The following is a 17,117-nucleotide window of genomic DNA, read 5'->3' as shown; positions in this document are numbered from 1 at the left end:
TTCCCAAGCCCAAGATAATATAATTCCAAGGAACAAAAAAAAAGTGTGCTCTCTCTCTCGCTCTCTCTCTCCCCCTCCCTGATCCATGCTCACCCTGTGCACTTCTCTCCACAACCTGTAGCCCTAGCAGCGGTGTGGCTGACAGTCACGTAGGCTCCAAACACAGGCTCCAGGTGGGAGCCTGGATGTGGCAGCAGAGCAACAGATCGCAGCCAAGAACACAAGCTGAGTTAGCCAGATGATGAGAAGGACTAAGACTGGACTAAGCTTTAATATGGCACAGGCACTCTGGACCCTGGCCTTCATTTTGACCTTGCTAAAGACATAGTTGGACCTTTATCCATGGCGGGATGGATGGAGATTGGACACAGGGGCATCCTTCTACTTCCACCTGAAGAAATCTTGTCACACCCTACTCTTCCGTTCATGGGGTCAGGGAAATATTTTTCTCTAGATCCTGCGAAAGAGCCCCACTTCTACCAGCAACAATATAATACACTGAAAATTCCCCCAATGTTTGAAAATTAATGTTCCCACATTTCTGAGCACTCAATTTACTATGAAAAGATTTGAGCACTAAGGTATCTGTATCAAATTCTTCCAAAATTCAGTTTTTTCAGACATGAAATAATCTCTAAAACAAAATTCATAAAAATAATTGATTTCCTTTCTAATTTCAAGCATCTGCAGTAATTCAATTAAAATCCGCTCACATTTAGGGAAGGAAAATCCTGATACCACAGAACTGATCTACATTTCAAATTACCAATGTTCAAAAACCTAAAACTAGAAGACTCGTGCCAACCTCTAAAAGGATTTATTCGGATTTACATTGGAACGCCATTGCCTATTTCATTCCTTTAACCTGCGACCCATACACACATACATATGCAAAGTTCTCCCTTTCCAAAACACTGTTGGTAACATCGTCACACAGCAACACAATCTGAATCAAAGGGAAAACATTCAAAGACTTTCCCCTCCTGAAATCCGGGTGGGTGGGGAAGGGAGCTGCTAATGCACTTATTTCACACTTTGATGTTAGGATGAACGAACGTTAGCCAACGTCAGCTCTCTTCACTCACTGCATTTTAGTTTCAGGGTCAAAAACGATCATGTTTTGAAGGTGCTCTGACGGCGGTGCCTTACCAGTGTAGATGCTGGCATTGGAAGCCGGGATACCAAACTGTGACTCGATGAACTTGGGAATGAAGGTAATGAAAGCAGTGACAATGGCACTCTCAGCTGTGTATGACAAACTCACAAAAAGGAATGTCATGTTGCTTAAGATCCTGACAGCTGCTCTTGGTAGGTCTACAAAATGACAAAAATGACAAATGAATGTTATAAACCAGGGATGGAAAATAAAATAAAACTGAATTGTTTTTGAAATGAACTGGAAATAGCCATTCAGCAATATTTGAGATTATTGAATAAAGAATAAAACGAGAAAAACTTGATGACCAATTAGAAATTATCCCCTTTATTAAACAGGCTTGTGGGAGGGTTAATTTTCAAGTAGGGTAAGGTAACTCAATAAAGTATTTTTAAAACATACCCATAAACAAATATCCTTACAAGAAGTATCCAACCTATGACTCCTGTTTCAAAAACTATTTTAAATAAATTACTTGCATTTTTATTTATTAAAATGATATTATCCTTTAAGATTCCAAAATCTACTAAATGTGTAAAGGACCTGCAATATAATCCTACACTTTGCCTCTGAGTTGCCACCTCCCCGACACCCACAACAGAGGAGCCGGCACGTGATTGGACATATTATTAGATAATATGGCTAAGAGGGCACATGGTATGAGGCCGCCAGGTCAGACACTCCCAGGGGCTTTGCAACAAAGTGAAATGATCTCCAAAGGAGCAGGACAGCCCAGAGGTGGGGCCTCAGCACCTGCCCAGTTTCCTCTCAAGGAAGCAACAGTTCGTTCCTTGAGTGGGGGCATTTACTTCACAGAACTTGACACATATGTGGTTCAAGATATATGTGCAAGTGTGTTCATGTCAGCATTGATTATGACAGCAAAATTGGGGGGGAAAATACCTAAATGCCCATTGACGGGAAGTGTTTAAATTATGGCACAGTCATATAATACAATATTATGCAGTAATTAAAACTGAAATAAGCCCTGGCCGGTGTGGCTCAGTTGGTTGGAGTGTCATCCATAAACCAAGAGTCATGGGTTTGATGCCTAGGTTGTGGGTTCGGTTCTCGGTCGGGGTGTGTACAAGAAGCAACAGATTGATGTTTCTCTCTCACATCAATGTTTCTCTCCCCCGTCTCTAAAATCAGTGAGCATGTCCTCAGGTGAAGATTAAAAAAAAATGAAATAAGCTGTATGTACTAGCATAAAAGAAACTCCAAGAAATATTTTTATTAGTAAATAAAGCCAGATGCTGCAGAAATACATTTACATGTGTGCAAATATATATTATATGCCTTTATATAATATATATTATATATAATATTTAAGTAAAAATCAAGCAAACCAAAAATGTATTTATATACAGTCAAATGTATACATCTCAATGTATATAACACTAAGAAATTCTGTTAAATGGAAGTAAAACTGATAGAGAGAAATAAAAGGAAATTTTTGTGTGTATAGTTTTCTATTTTTTGCATGTTTACAATGTGAACTAACCCACATTCATATTAGTTTTACAGACCTTCATGAAAAAGGTAAGCTGCATGACTTTTGACATGTACAGTCACCTTGTTATCAGAGCAGTTTTGTTATGCTACGACATAATAAAGTCATTTCATAAAATTAAACAACAGTTGTTAAAACTATAATTTATAGCTTATTCATAGGAATTGAAAACTTAGGAAGGCAAAACTATTCACTATTATTCTCTTTAAGTGTTAATTAATTTTCATGTTCTATAACTTAATTATTAAAGTATAAATGAACATTTAAAAGAAAAATTAAGATGCAAACTTAATTTTTAATGTAAAAAACATGACAGAAAAAATATAATCAAAGTACATAAAATTACCCAATTTCCTCCTATAAGCACTTCAAATCAAAATGTCATATCTAAAACTTTAAAAATTAGAAAGTTAAGATTTCATATTAACATTTAGAGATTCAGCTGTTATATTAAGTTTAGCTGTTATATTAAAAGCTAGCTTGAATCTGAAACATCTGGAAAAATATAAAATAAATTATTTTAATCCAAGAAGATAACATATGTATCACATGAATATTTGAAAAGATACCATTTATATAAACTGGTTTTTCTTTTATACCCATTTGGTATGGTAAAATAACCTTCTAATTTCAAAGGTAACTAAAAATACATGTGATGTTTCTCTCTTTCATTAAAAAAAAACCTCCTGTTATTTACGAAGAATTTAGCAAAAGTTCAGGCTTTCAACAACTTTTAAGTTATCTTTTTTTCTTCCACCTTCTTCCTTCCCCTTTGTTGGGGCTACCTAGTAGCCCACACACGCTGCAGGAGTCGGGGGCCAAGTATCCAGGGTGTGTCTTTGGCTGGTAGGGCTGGAAGTTGGTTTCCGTTCAGGGGTGGTAAGCAAGTAAATGCAGACGTTGAGAATAATGGGAGACAGGTTTTTTTTAACTGCCAGAGAAGGGAGTTACAAATATTGAAAGACAACAGTTAGATATAAGACTGAAACTGGAGGTATTGGTATGGACTCACCAGATGATAGATAGATGGTAGATAGAGAAGATGATAATCGATCAATGATAAAGGATAGACTTTGAGGGTGTGTGTGTACATACAGGGTGGGGCAAAAATAGGTGATCATGCAAAATAGTTTATTCTTATATTATTTATTAATTATTGTATCATTTCCCATATGAACAACTATAAATCTACTTTTACCCCACACTATATATATACTTCCTAACTTTATCTACTGGCAGGTCTCAGAAATAATGAGCCTGGTAGCAATGAGCCCACCTCACACCCAGTTCTTGGTTTCTTGAGAACCAGAGGGTCTTGGAGAACTGACTAACTTCAGAGCTGGGGCAGAGAAAATACAAGATGAGCCTGGAAAATCTTGCTGAGCAAAAAAGCAAAGAAGTACTCAAAGAATGTTGGGAGCATGTCAGGAATACAGAAGACAGCACGAAGGATTCCCAGTGGCCAAATGTGGAACAATTTGATGCTAAAAACGGCAAGTGAAATTTCAGTAGGAACAAGATGCAGCCAATCCTTGTCACTCACAGATCCAGCATTTGCAAATGCACCAGAATTTTTCTGTGTCTGTGAAAGCTACACTGGCAGCACATGGACCTCGGAGGACGTGCACAAAATGGCAAAACATGGGAGTCGCAGGACGCACATTCTTGGCTGAGCTGCACAAGGCCCTCTTGTCTCAGCTCTCATACTACAAACAAGCGTCCTTTTCACAACCCATTGTCACATTTTTCGCATTTTTGTGCTTTTGGTGATTTTATTGTTTAAAATGTCCCGCCACCCCCAAGCATAGTGCTGAAGTGCTGTGTAGTGTTTCTAAATGCAAGAGGCTGGGATGTGCCTTCCAGAGAAAATGTGTGTGTTAGATAAGCTTCTTTCAGGCAGGAGTTACAGTGCTGCTGGCCATGGGTTCGATGTCAATGAATTAACAATGTATATGAAATTAGGTATTGTTGAACAGAAACACATGTAAAACCAGGTTATGTATTAAAGGGTTGCCCATTAAGTTCTGACAGGAACCCAGCCCTGTATTTCCCCTAGAGCAATGCTTCAGTATTGGATATTTCAGTGTTCATGGTGACTTTATAGAACACAACTTCTGCAAATAACGAGAACCAACTGTATACAAAGTACTTAAAATTATTTATTGCTTAATAATTGCAATAGACTTATTAACTTTAGAGTGGAGAAACCTGGCAGATATAATCTTATCCAAGTGATAAAAGTTCCCCTAAATGGTAACAAGGCAAAGTAACATTGTGTGGCCTCTGTTACAAAGTGCTGAGCACAGCATCATTTCGGGGATATGCCTACAAAATGCGTAAATCAGGGGGTGGCGTCATTAAACACAAGTTGAATGATAAAGGTCATAAAAGATCAAAAAATGATGATGAACTTATCCAGACTGACAGGGATGAAGAAGACACCAAAACTAAATACATATGGCCCTGGATGGGATCTTGGATGTAAAGGGCACTGATCAGTGACATCCGAACGGGGACTGTGGTCTAGATGATGACACGGGATTGATGTGGACTTCCTGACTTTGGTGGCTGCCCAGCAGTCACACAGGGGAGTGTCCTTGTACTTAGGAAACACACTCAAAAGTATTAGGGGGCAGTAGAGTCCTCAACTTCTCCGATGGGTTAAACACCAACAATTAGAGTATCAGGGTGCAGGGTACATAAGAGTTCTGTGTGCATCTTCTGTGGCTTTTATGTGATTTCAAAATTATTTCAAACACACAAAGTTTTAAAATCTAAGTTAGCAAAGATGTTGCTACATCCATCAGTTTGCAGGCAGATCCCTAATTTTTATGCTGCTGGACATAGTTTAGATAGGTTTCTTGGTGTCGTTTGTAAGTGTGTCACTATAAAATCAAAGAAGTGGCGAAAAGCATGATGGGGGAGAGATGGAATCAGGACGGTGATCATTTTCTTAAATCACCGAATAAGAAATCCTACAGTAAAGGCAGGCTGGCACTGAACCGCTAGGCTTCAGTGTGTTTACAATGGCGTGTGACCACCACCTGTCTCTAGTTTCAAAGTATATGTTTGTATTGTAAGTAAATATAAGCATCTATGTTCAGGAATGAGGCTGGAATTCATTTTTATTTTATACTTTTATGCACTTTCTAAATTTTCTACCATGAGCATGTATTACTTTTATATTCCAAAAACAATCCCAAAACTGAAGTTTTAAAGGGATGCAACAATATGTCATTTTACAAGAGAAGTCTTCCCTGACTCAGGCAGCTGACTGAGAAATCCTTCCCCCTCTTTCTTCAAAGTTCCTCAGAGTGTGACGTCTCTATTTTAAGTTTATGTTCTATTATATCTATTTCCCTTTGACCTCCCTTTAAAGATATGGACTGTAACTTTTCATATATGTATCCTGAGGTCTTCATCCTAGAGCAGTTGCTCAATAAAGATATTTATAAAAGAGAAAAAGAAACAAAGAAATAGAGAAGTTTCCTCAAGATAGATATTACCAGGCGTATATCTCAATAATTAGAATGATATTTGGGTACCAGTCTAGTCCTTTCCTAAAAATCTTACATAATGCCAATTTCTTAAATAAAAGTAAAATGTGAGGGAAGTGTCTCTTGAACAAGCAGATAAAGGTGGTTTAAATGGACTAAGTCAAACATGATATGGAATTCATATTAGGCATAGACAAAAGACCAGCAGTAAAAATGGGAACACCAAAGTTGGGGTCCTTGTTCTATAAAAGGTTGGGATGTTACTGATAAATAATAAAATAACGTGATACAGCAGAATATAGAGTGGTTTTGAAATCACATGTGCATGACCCAAGGCCTTGGCCTCGAAGGTAAGAAGAGAGAAGATGAGGTGAAGAGAGGAGGAAACACCATATGATAATTATAGTAGAATCAGGCCAGCTGAGAGTCTGCTCTGGCTGTAACAACTAAGCTTTCATATATTAACCATGTTTTTTAAATGTTTTGACATCTTAAAAATCTTGCTGACTACCAATCAGAGGCAGCAAGGGCTCAGCTGAGAACACATCTTTTGTATGCAAACCAACAAATCCCGAGTCTGCAGTCCCAACCACCAACTTGCCTGTCACACACCAAGCCAGTATTACCCCTGCCCTAGATCACCCAGGGCAGGTACCAAGCAACTGGAGACCACCCCTACAGCACAGAACCCCCTGGAATTATTCACATGCGCCCATCACAAGCTGGTCACTCTGCCCTGCCCTGTCTTTCCCATGGAAACCTCCATAAAGACCTTGACCCCGGCTTCCCCCCATCGCCTGTCTTTTGTTTCCTGACCAAAACCTGGCTCGTCCCCTGTGGCCCTGTATGGCATGGCGGGATCCTTCTCTTGGGGAAACGTAAGTAACAATTCTTCTTTCAATGACATGGACCTTTCCATGTCATTCAGCCACCTCCACAAATTAAAATTCAAATTATAAAACCATCTCCTTTAACACCTCTCCACAAAATCCCGTGATTCCCTTCTGTTATAAGTACTCAAAGTCAGTATGTAATTTTCCTTTATCTCAAATCTTTAAATTCTTACTATCTGTATACTTTAAAGCCTTCTGGTGTATCAACAAGTGGGTGGAAAAAACCCATCACCATGCAGTGAGCCCTCAACAACTCCCCTTATGCTCTGTGGGCCTCGCACCACTCCGTGTATTTCACGAGTGTAGAGCAGATACAATTTTTCGATGCCTGTTACTCAGGAGCATCAAACTATTTTTAGTAACATCCTTCTATAAAAGCAGAACCAAAGTTGCTCTTCATACATAACATGGCCAAATAGGACCCAACTGCCCTGCTCATTTTCACTTCATACATCTCATTCTTGCTCATTTTCTTTGAAACTAATGATCCCCTGGGCTCCCTATTAAAGCATTTCCATTTTTCCTGCTCCTCCATTACACAATGCAAATGCATTCCCTGCCACCAATAAAGGAGTGGAAGGCAATGGATGATCGTGGCATGCTATGGGCACCTCTGGGCGAGCACATAGAGCTCCTGAGATACTTACCTGCCAATGGTGGACAGAGAAGGAAGCCATGGGGTCCAAAACACATCATTAGTGGTTGCTGGCCAGAGTACGATCCTGCTTGTTTAAATCTGGCGCTAATGAGTATATATACATACATATGGTAAATACTACTCTGATGAGTAACCCCACAGTCAATTTGCAGTGAATAAAAAGAAAGTGCTTGCCCTGGCTGGTGTAGTTCAGTGGATTGAGGGCAGGCCTGTGAACCAAAGGGTTGCTGGTTCAATTCTCAGTAAGGGCACATGTCTGAGTTATGAGCCAGGTCCCCAGTAAGGGGTGCGTGAGAGGCAACCACACATTGATGTTTCTCTCCCTCTCTTTCTCCCTCCCTTCCCCCTCTCTAAAAATAAATTTTAAAATATTTTTTAATCTGCTTTCTTTTTTTAGGAATTCTTTGCCAGTCTTGTTACCATTTACTTTTTATCATATAAGCTGTAGGTTCAAATCTAAAGATTCTGCTCATCAGAAGAAAACATCTGCTCATCAAAATAAATGTAAAAAATATAAAACAAAGAATTTGAGATAAAGAAGATATAAGTAGAGCAGAACATCAAAATCAGAGAAAAGAGCCCTGACAGGTGTGGCTCAGTTTGTTGGGCATCATCCTGCTAAGTGAAAGGTTGTGAGTTTGAGTCCCAGTGAGGGGATATGCCTAGGCTGTGGGTTCAGTCTCCAGTCAGGGCATGTACCAAAGGCAACCAATTGATGTTTCTCTCTCACATCAATGCTCTCACAAATAAAGACACTGCAAAAAAAGAAAATTATAGGCCAATATCCCTGATGAACATAAATGCTAAAGTCCTCAACAAAATATTAGCAAACCAAATACTGCGATGCATCGAAAAAGATCATACACCATGAGCAAGTGGGATTTATTCCAGGAATGCAAGGTTGGTACAACATTTGCAAATCAATAAACATGATTGACCACATAAACAAAAAGAAGGATAAAAACCACATGATCACATCAACAGATGCAGAAAAAGCTTTTGAAAAAATTCAACACCCATTAATGATTAAAAAGAAAACCATCAACAAAATAAAAAGACAACCCACAGAATGAGAGAACATATTCAATACATCAGATAAGAGGTTAATATCCAAAATTTATAAAGAACTTATAAAACTCAACACCAAAATCACAAACAACCCAATTAAAAAATGGGCAAAGGACCTGAATAGACACTTCTCCAAAGAGGACATACAGATGGTCAATAGACATATGAAAATATATTCAATGTCAACTAATCATCAGAGAAATGCAAATTAAAACCACATGAGATATCACCTCATATACCTGTCAGAATGGCTATCATTAATAAATCAACAAACAACAAGTGCTGGCAAGTATGCAGAGAAAGTGGGACTCTTTTGCACTGTTGGTGGGAATGCAGATTGGTGCAGCCACTATAGAAAGCAGTATGGAGATACCTCAAAAAATTTAAAATGGACCTGACTTTGACCCAGCAATCCTGTTTATTGGAATATAAGCAGGATTGCTGGGTCAAAGGAACCCAAAACACTAATTCAAAAGAACATAAACAATCCTATGTTGATTGCAGAGTTATTTACAGTCACCAAGATATGGAAGCAGCCCAAGTGTCCATCAATAGATGAGTGGATAAAACAACTATGGGACATTTACACAGTGGAATACTACTCAGCCATGAAAAAAGAAAAATTTACCCTTTGCAACTATATAGGTAGAACTGGAGAACATAAGACAGTCAGAAAATGAAAAATACCATATGATTTCACTGATATGTGGAATCTAATGAACAAACTGAACTAACAAGGAAAATAGGGACAGATTTATAGATGGAGAGCAGATGACAGCTAATGGTGGTGGGGGAGGCTAATGGGTGGAGGGACTGAGCAAAAAGGAAAAAGGACTCATGGACATGGACAATAGTGGGGTGATTGCAGGGGAGAGAGGGTATAAGGGGAATAAATGGTAATGGAAAAAATATACAACAAAAATTAAATAAATAAACAAGTAAGTAGGTAAGTAAATAAAAAGATCAGTGATGAGCCCAATGTGGCTGGAGCAGAATTAAACAATTGAGATTGCAAGAAAGACATGGGGTCAAAACAGGTAACCAGGGGTGAGATTGTAACCCTAGTAGGTCATATAGGGAAGGGACTTCTCTGTGACTGAGATCAAAAACCACAGAAGCTCTGAGCAGAGGAGTGACATTTGAACAGGATCCTTCTGGCTGTTGAGTTGAAAGCAATTGAAAGGGGCAAGGGCGGAAGAGGGAGACCAGTTTGGGAGGCTTCTGTCCTTTCCTTCCCTACTCATCAAAACCATCATCACCTCTCACTTCTGCTCTGTTCATAGCTTTCTACCTGAGCCCCTCCTTCCAATCTGCTCCTTTTCCTCCATAATCTGCCTAAAGAAGGCTGCCAAATGTCTGCTCATACCTCCCCCTGCCCATTAGGGACAGCTTCAGTTCAAGGCTAGAATTCAAGCTCTCCATATACAATATGATGCTATTTTACCTTCTGAACTTTATATCCCAGGTCTTGGCTACTGATATACAACACACCAACCACAATGGCCTATTCAGCACTTTCAAATACATCTGCATAGTCTGACGTTGGCTTTGCTCTCTCCGATGCACATATTCGCACCATCCCTCCTCCACCTACTGAACTTCTCCCAGGCTTCCACAGTTCATCACAAATCCCACCTCCTCCCACAAAACCTTTCTTGACCCCTCAACTGCATATTCCCTCGCCTGCCCTTGAACCTCACAGCAGTGTGTCTAGCCTCCTTCAAGGTCTTTATATATCCATCTGTCCTTGTCCTGTCTCTCTCAGTGGGCTGTAAGCTCATGGAGGGCAAACCCTGGCTCACTCATTTTCATATTTGTCACAGTACAAAGGACAGAACCTTCTATAAAGTGAGCAGTTGTTTAATTAAATAATGATCAAAGTTCTGTAATTTTCAATGGACTCTTAAATCTATTCATTACTTCAAAGTAACTTTTTTATTTAATTAGCATTGTAAACACATTACACTCTAATACAGACAAAGTTGGGCAAAGAAAAATCTGTTATATTTTATGCTAAATTACAACGCTAAACTATTAAGCTTAAAAAATTACAACTGGTCACAAAACTAAAATTGTTTTTATGATTAACTGCTACCAAAAGTTCTCCATTTAGGGAGATAAACAATTAAACTTGGAAGACTAAAAGACCTTGAACCTCAGGAAAATTGATTCACTTTAATATTTTAAGTGTTTATTTTTATTGGTAAGATTTTGATGCAATCAATGTGAATCTCTTTATAGAAAGGTGATGCAGACACACTAAAAATTCTACTTTCTCCTTTGCGGTGTTTTAAAGCAGCCTTATTCCTGAATAATTTATAATAAGAATCAAGAAAGACTGAGCCAGATTTTCCCAATATCTGTCATTACAATGTGGAGGCAGAGTGGAAAGTATAGTACATTTTCTTCTAGTATTCTCTGCAATAGAACTTGCCAAAAAGGCACCATTCAGTGTGGTCAAAATCATTTTCTTTTTAATGAAGTAGTAACTTAGCTATACTACTAACTAGCTATTTCTACCTCCTCTCTGAAGAAGCTAATATTGGCATCCAAGTTTCATATACAGGGTTGGGCAAAAGTAGCTTTACAGTTATTCATATGGAAAAATAATTCAATTGATCAATAATACAAGAATAAACTCTGTGTTTTGGGTACTCATAACTGTAAACATACTTTTGTCCTGCCCTCTATAAAATAAAGACCCAAAGAAGCCCTGCTCCTGAAAACAGAACAAGGGGAAAAAAGTATCTGGAAGTCAAGCTCAGATTTAACTCAAAAGGAACTCTTAGTAACCATTCTTTATTCAAGGCCTAATAATGAATCTCAGTGTTGTAATACAAATTATGTCAACAATAGAATGATACCCAGAAATTTTACTTGCTCTTTTGGACATCAGTTTAAATACTATAGAACTGATTTCATTTCCTATAGGTGATAGGTATTAGATAATCTACAGGAAGTTGACATGTGCAAGATAAACATGAATTAACTTTATATATACTAACTGAACATTATTCCAATATTATCAATATCATTTGAATCATTTTTGACATCTTTAGGATTTAGCATTTTCATTTTATCATCTCATTAAAACAGAATTCCTTTTTAACAGGAAAAAGTGTCTCTTGAGATTCCCATTTAGATACAATTAGAGAATCCAGGGCAGGTGCAAGTAATGAAAGAAAACAGCTGTATGTCTGAATCAGGAGGTTTAACTGCCCAAGTGATATCAGCCATCACCATTAAGGCATGGATGGTGTGAAAATTGGAATTTATCAGACATACTGATGAGAAAATCAGAATGGAAACAGATTTTATAAACCAACTGTCCATCACTATTAAGAGACGCCAGTTACTCTTTCTTTTAAAAGAAAATATCCTGACAAAGAAGGACACTACCTAATGGTAAAGGGAGCAAGTGAACAAAAGAATATGACCCTTGTAAACATTTATGTACCCAACATAGGAGCACCTAAATATGTAAAGTAAATCTTGATAGACATAAAGAGAGACATTGACTGTAATAGAGTTATAGTAGAAAATTTTAACACCCCACAGACATCAGTGGGTAGATCTTCCAGACAGAAAATCAACAAGGAAAAAATGGTCTTAAATGACACTCTAGATCAGATAGATTTAATTGACAACTTCAGAGCATTTTATTCCGAAGCCACAGAATATACATTCTTTTTAAGTGCACATGGAACATTTTCTAGGATAGACCACATTTAGGACACATAACATGTCTCAATCAATTTAAAATTGAAATCATATCAAGAATTTTCTCTGACCAAAATGGTATGAAACAAAAATTCAATCATGACCAAAAGCCCCTGAAAAACACAAAAATACATGGAGGCTAGATAACAAGTTACCAAATAATAAATGGGTTAATAATGACATTAAAGAAGGACTTCAGGCCAAGATAGAGGCATAGGTAGATCCGCTTTGCTTCCTCACATAACAAAAAGGACAACAACAAATTTAAAAACAAAAAAACAACTGAAAAAATCAAACTGTATGGAAGTCTGACAACCAAGGAGTTAAAGAAGAAACATTCATCCAGACTGGTAGGAGGGGCAGAGATGGGCAGCTGGGGTGAAGAAGGCACATGGCAAGGTGGCAGACCAGGCAGGCAAGGCAGCAGCTGGCAAACACTACACTTGCTGTGGGATATCCTACAGCTGGGATAACCTACATTTACATGAGGATAAGCCGGGAGGAACAACTGGAGAGCAAGACAGGCAACACAACCCAGGGTTCCAGCACAGGGAAATAAAGCCTCAAAATCTCTGGCTGTACAAACCTCTGGGGATTGTGGCACCAGCTTCACAGGAGAGTTCACTGGAGAGACCCATGGGGTCCTAGAATGTACATAGCCCATCCACCCTGGAATCAGCACCAGAAGAGCCCAATTTTCTTGTGGGTAACAGGGGAAGTGACTGAAAGCAGGGCAAGAGCTGAGCAAGCAGCACTGTTCCCTCTTGGACCCCTCCTGGACCATATACAGCTCCACAGCACAGCAAAGTGGGTTGCTTTGCCCTGACAAATACCTAAGGCTCCACCTGTCACAATGTAACATGTGCGCCAAAGAAATACGGCACAAATGAAATAACAGATCAAAACTTCAGAAAAAGAACCAAGCAACAAGGAGATAGCCAACTACCAGATTCAGAGTTCAAAACACTGCTAATCAGGATGCTCACAGAAATGAATGAATACAGACATAAAACAGAGGAAAAAGTAAAGGCTATGAAAAGTTAAATAAAGGAAATGTACAGGGAACCAACAGTGAAGAGAGGAAACCAGGACTCAAATCAACACTTTGGAACAGAAGGAAGAAATAAACATTCAACCAGAACAAAATGAAGAAACAAGAATTCAAAAAAATGAGGAGAAGCTTAGGAACCTCTGGGACAACTTGAAACATTCCAACATCCAAATACTAGGGGTGCCAGAAGGAAAAAAGGAAGAGCAAGAAATGGAAAACTTATTTGAAAACATAATGAAGGAGAACTTCCCTAATCTGGTGAAGGAAATAGACTTCCAGGAAGTCCAGGAAGCTCAGAGTCCCAAACAAGTTGGACCCAAGGAAACACACACCAAGGCACATCATAATTACATTACCCAAGATTAAAGAGAAGGAGGGAATCTTAAAAGCAGCAAGAGAAAAGGAGACAGTTACCTACAAAGGCGTTTCCATAAGACTATCAGCTGATTTCTCAAAAGAAACCTTACATGCAATAAGAGGCTGGAAAGAAGTATTTGAAGTAATGAAAGACAAGGATCTATATCCAAGACTACTTTCTCCAGCAAAGCTATCATTTAGAATAGAAGAGCAGATAAGGTGCTTCCCCATTAAGGTAAAGTTAAAGGAGTTCATCATCACCAAGCCTTTATCATATGAAATGTTGCCCCAGCTGGTATGGCTCAGTGGACTGAGTGCCGGCCTGAAAACCAAAGGGTCACTGGTTCAATTTCCAGTCAGGACACATGCCTGGGTTGCAGGCCAGGTCCCCAGTAGGGGTCACACTAGAGACAACCACTCATTGATATTTCTCCCCCTTTCTTTCTCTCTCCCTTCCCTTCTCTCTAAAAATTAAATAAAGAAAGAAAGAAGGAAGGAAAGAAATAAGTCTGTCTATGAAAAAGATCAAAACTATGAACAGTAAAATGACAACAAACTCACAACTATCAACAACTGAACTTAAAAAACAAAAACGCAGTAAGCAAACAAATAGAACAGGAACAGAATCACAGAAATGGTGATCACATGGAGGGTTATCAGTGGAAAGGGGAAGAGGGGAAATGGAGGAAAAGGTACAGGGAATAAGAAGCACAATTGGTAGGTCCGAAATAGACAGGGGGAGGGTAAGAATAGTATATGAAATGGAGAAACCGAAGAACTTATATGTATGACCCATGGACATGAACTAAGGAGGGGGAATGTTCATGGGACTGGAGGTGAAGGGGAATAAAGGGGAGAAAAAAATGGGACAACTGTAATAGCATAATCAGTAAAATATACTTAAAAACAATGAGATTAAAGATAAATCAAGAGATAACTCGAAACAAATGAAAATGAGAACACAACAGTTCAAAATCTATGAGACACAGCAAAGGCAGTCCTAAGAGAGAAATTCATAGCATTCCAGGCCTACCACAAGGAAGAAAAATCTCAAATAATTTAACTTTACAATTAAAGAAACTTGAAAAAGGAACAGCAAACTAAGCTCAAAGTGCATTGAAGGAAATAATGAAGATCAGAGTAGAAATAAATGAAAGTCTAAAAACACAATACAAAAGAGCAATGAAACCAAGAGTTGGTTCTTTAAATAGATAAACAAACTTGACAAAACTTTAACCAGACTCATCAAGAAAAAAAAAAAAACAGGACCAAGTAAACAAAATCAGAAATGAAAGAGGAGAAGTAAAAACTGACACCAAAAAAAAAAAAAGGAAAGATTTGTAAGAAAATATCACAAACAACTCTATGCCAACATATTGGACAACCTGGTACTGGGATAAAGACAGACATATATTCAATAGATCAATGGAACAGCATAGAGAGACCAGAGATAAACCCATGCCTTTATACTCAATATTTGACAAAAGCGTCAAAAACATATAATGGGGTAAAGACAGTATATTCAAAAAATAGTGTTGGAAAAATTGGACAGATACATGCATAAAAATTAAACTAGACTGCCTTCTTACACAATACCTGATAATAAACTCAAAATGGATTAAAGAGTTATATTTAGACTCAAAACCATAGAAGAAAACATAGGCAGTAATATCTTGGACATTTCTTGTAGCAATATTTTTTCTGATGTATCTCCTTAGGCAAAGGAAAGAAAAGAAAAAAAAAAAACAAATGGAACTACATCCAACTAAAAAGTTTTGCAAAGCAAAGGAAACCATTAACAAAATGAAAAGGTAACTCACTGAATGGGAGAACATATTTGCCAATGATACATCTGTTGAGGGGCTAATATCCAAAATTTTTAAAGAAGTTATAAAACTCAACGCCAAAAAAGAAACAATTCAATTAAAAATGGGCGAAAGACCTAAAAAGACACTTCTCCAAAGAACATATACAGACGGCCAATAGGCATATGAAAAGATGTCCAACATCACCAATCATTACAGAAATGCAAATTAAAACCACGATGAGATACTACCTCACACCTGTCAGAATGGCTATCATCAATAAATCAACAAACAAGTGTTGGTGAGAATGTGGAAAAAAGGCAACTCTAGTGAACTGTTGGTGGGAATGCAGACTGGTGCAGCCACTGTGGAAAACAGTGTGGAGATACCTCAAAAAATTGAAAATGGAACTGCCTTATGAAATAGGCATTCCACTTCTGGGAATTTATTCAAGAAATCCAAAACACTGATTCAAAAGAATATATGCACCCTTATGTTCATTGCAGCATTATTTGCAATCGCCAAGATGTGGAAGCAGCCCAAGTGCCCTTCAGTAGGTGAGTGGATAAAACAACTATGGTACATGTACACAATGGAATAATACTTGGCTATAAAAAAATAAAATAATTTTACCCTTTGCAACAGCATGGATGGACCTGGAGAGCATTATGCTGAGTGAAATAAGCCAGTTGTCAAGATAAGTATCCTATGATTTAACTCATGTGGAATCTATGAACAAAATGAACTAACGAACAAAATAGTGACAGACTCAGAGAGAGGAGGCTGACAACTGTCAGTGGGGATTGGGTGGGGAGAGGGGCGGAGGGATTGAGCATTAATGAGAAAAAGAAAAATTCACGGACATGGACAACAGTGTGGTGATTGCCAGTGGGAGGGGGAGGAGGGTGGTAGAAGAGGGTAAAGCGGGGATAAATGTTGATGGACAGAGAATGACTTGGGGTGGTGAACACACAATACAGTGTACAGATGATGTATTGTGGAATTGTGCACCTGAAACCTGTATGATTTTGTAAACCAGTGTCACCCCAATAAATTCAATAAAAAGGAAAAAATAAACAAAACATCCTGAACCATGAAACTGAGCATAGATGGCGGGATGCAACCCCTAGCTGTACAAGAAGACACCCAACAAAACAATGCATAGATTCAATTTGGAAAAATAATTCTAAAACTTTGTGATGGCTTTTATCACTTTTGAACCACCTGCCTAAGAAAGTGCATGTCCCCCGAGAAGCAGGTCCTGAGAGGAGGATTCAAGTCCAAGTCGTTTAAATGGGAGATTCAGGAAACAGTGGACAGGGAATGTGGGCACGATGCTCAGGCAGACAGGGCAGCCTGCAAAGGACGGAGAAACACACAGAAAAACTGTCTCACCCAT

The 17,117-nt window shown here is 38.4% G+C and overlaps 1 protein-coding gene across 5 annotated transcripts in view; it reads right to left on the bottom strand.

Annotated features, from left to right (window-relative positions):
- The window catches only part of SLCO5A1 (solute carrier organic anion transporter family member 5A1), a 118,142-nt gene that overhangs the window by 43,666 nt on the left and 57,359 nt on the right, over positions 1-17,117 (bottom strand). For 4 of the 5 annotated variants that reach the window (XM_024572204.4, XM_071222234.1, XM_071222235.1 and 1 more), the window contains exon 5: positions 1,150-1,314. The exons of the other annotated variant lie outside the window; for it this stretch is intronic. In XM_024572204.4, the coding sequence (XP_024427972.2) occupies positions 1,150-1,314 (165 nt within the window). The remainder of the gene's footprint in view (positions 1-1,149; positions 1,315-17,117) is intronic. 5 annotated transcript variants of the gene reach the window in all.

Source organism: Desmodus rotundus, chromosome 8 (assembly GCF_022682495.2).
Source record: "Desmodus rotundus isolate HL8 chromosome 8, HLdesRot8A.1, whole genome shotgun sequence".
Classification (NCBI taxonomy): Eukaryota; Metazoa; Chordata; class Mammalia; order Chiroptera; family Phyllostomidae; genus Desmodus; species Desmodus rotundus.
Note: the sequence above shows the minus strand (reverse complement) of the source record. Positions and strands in the feature narration are given on the sequence as shown.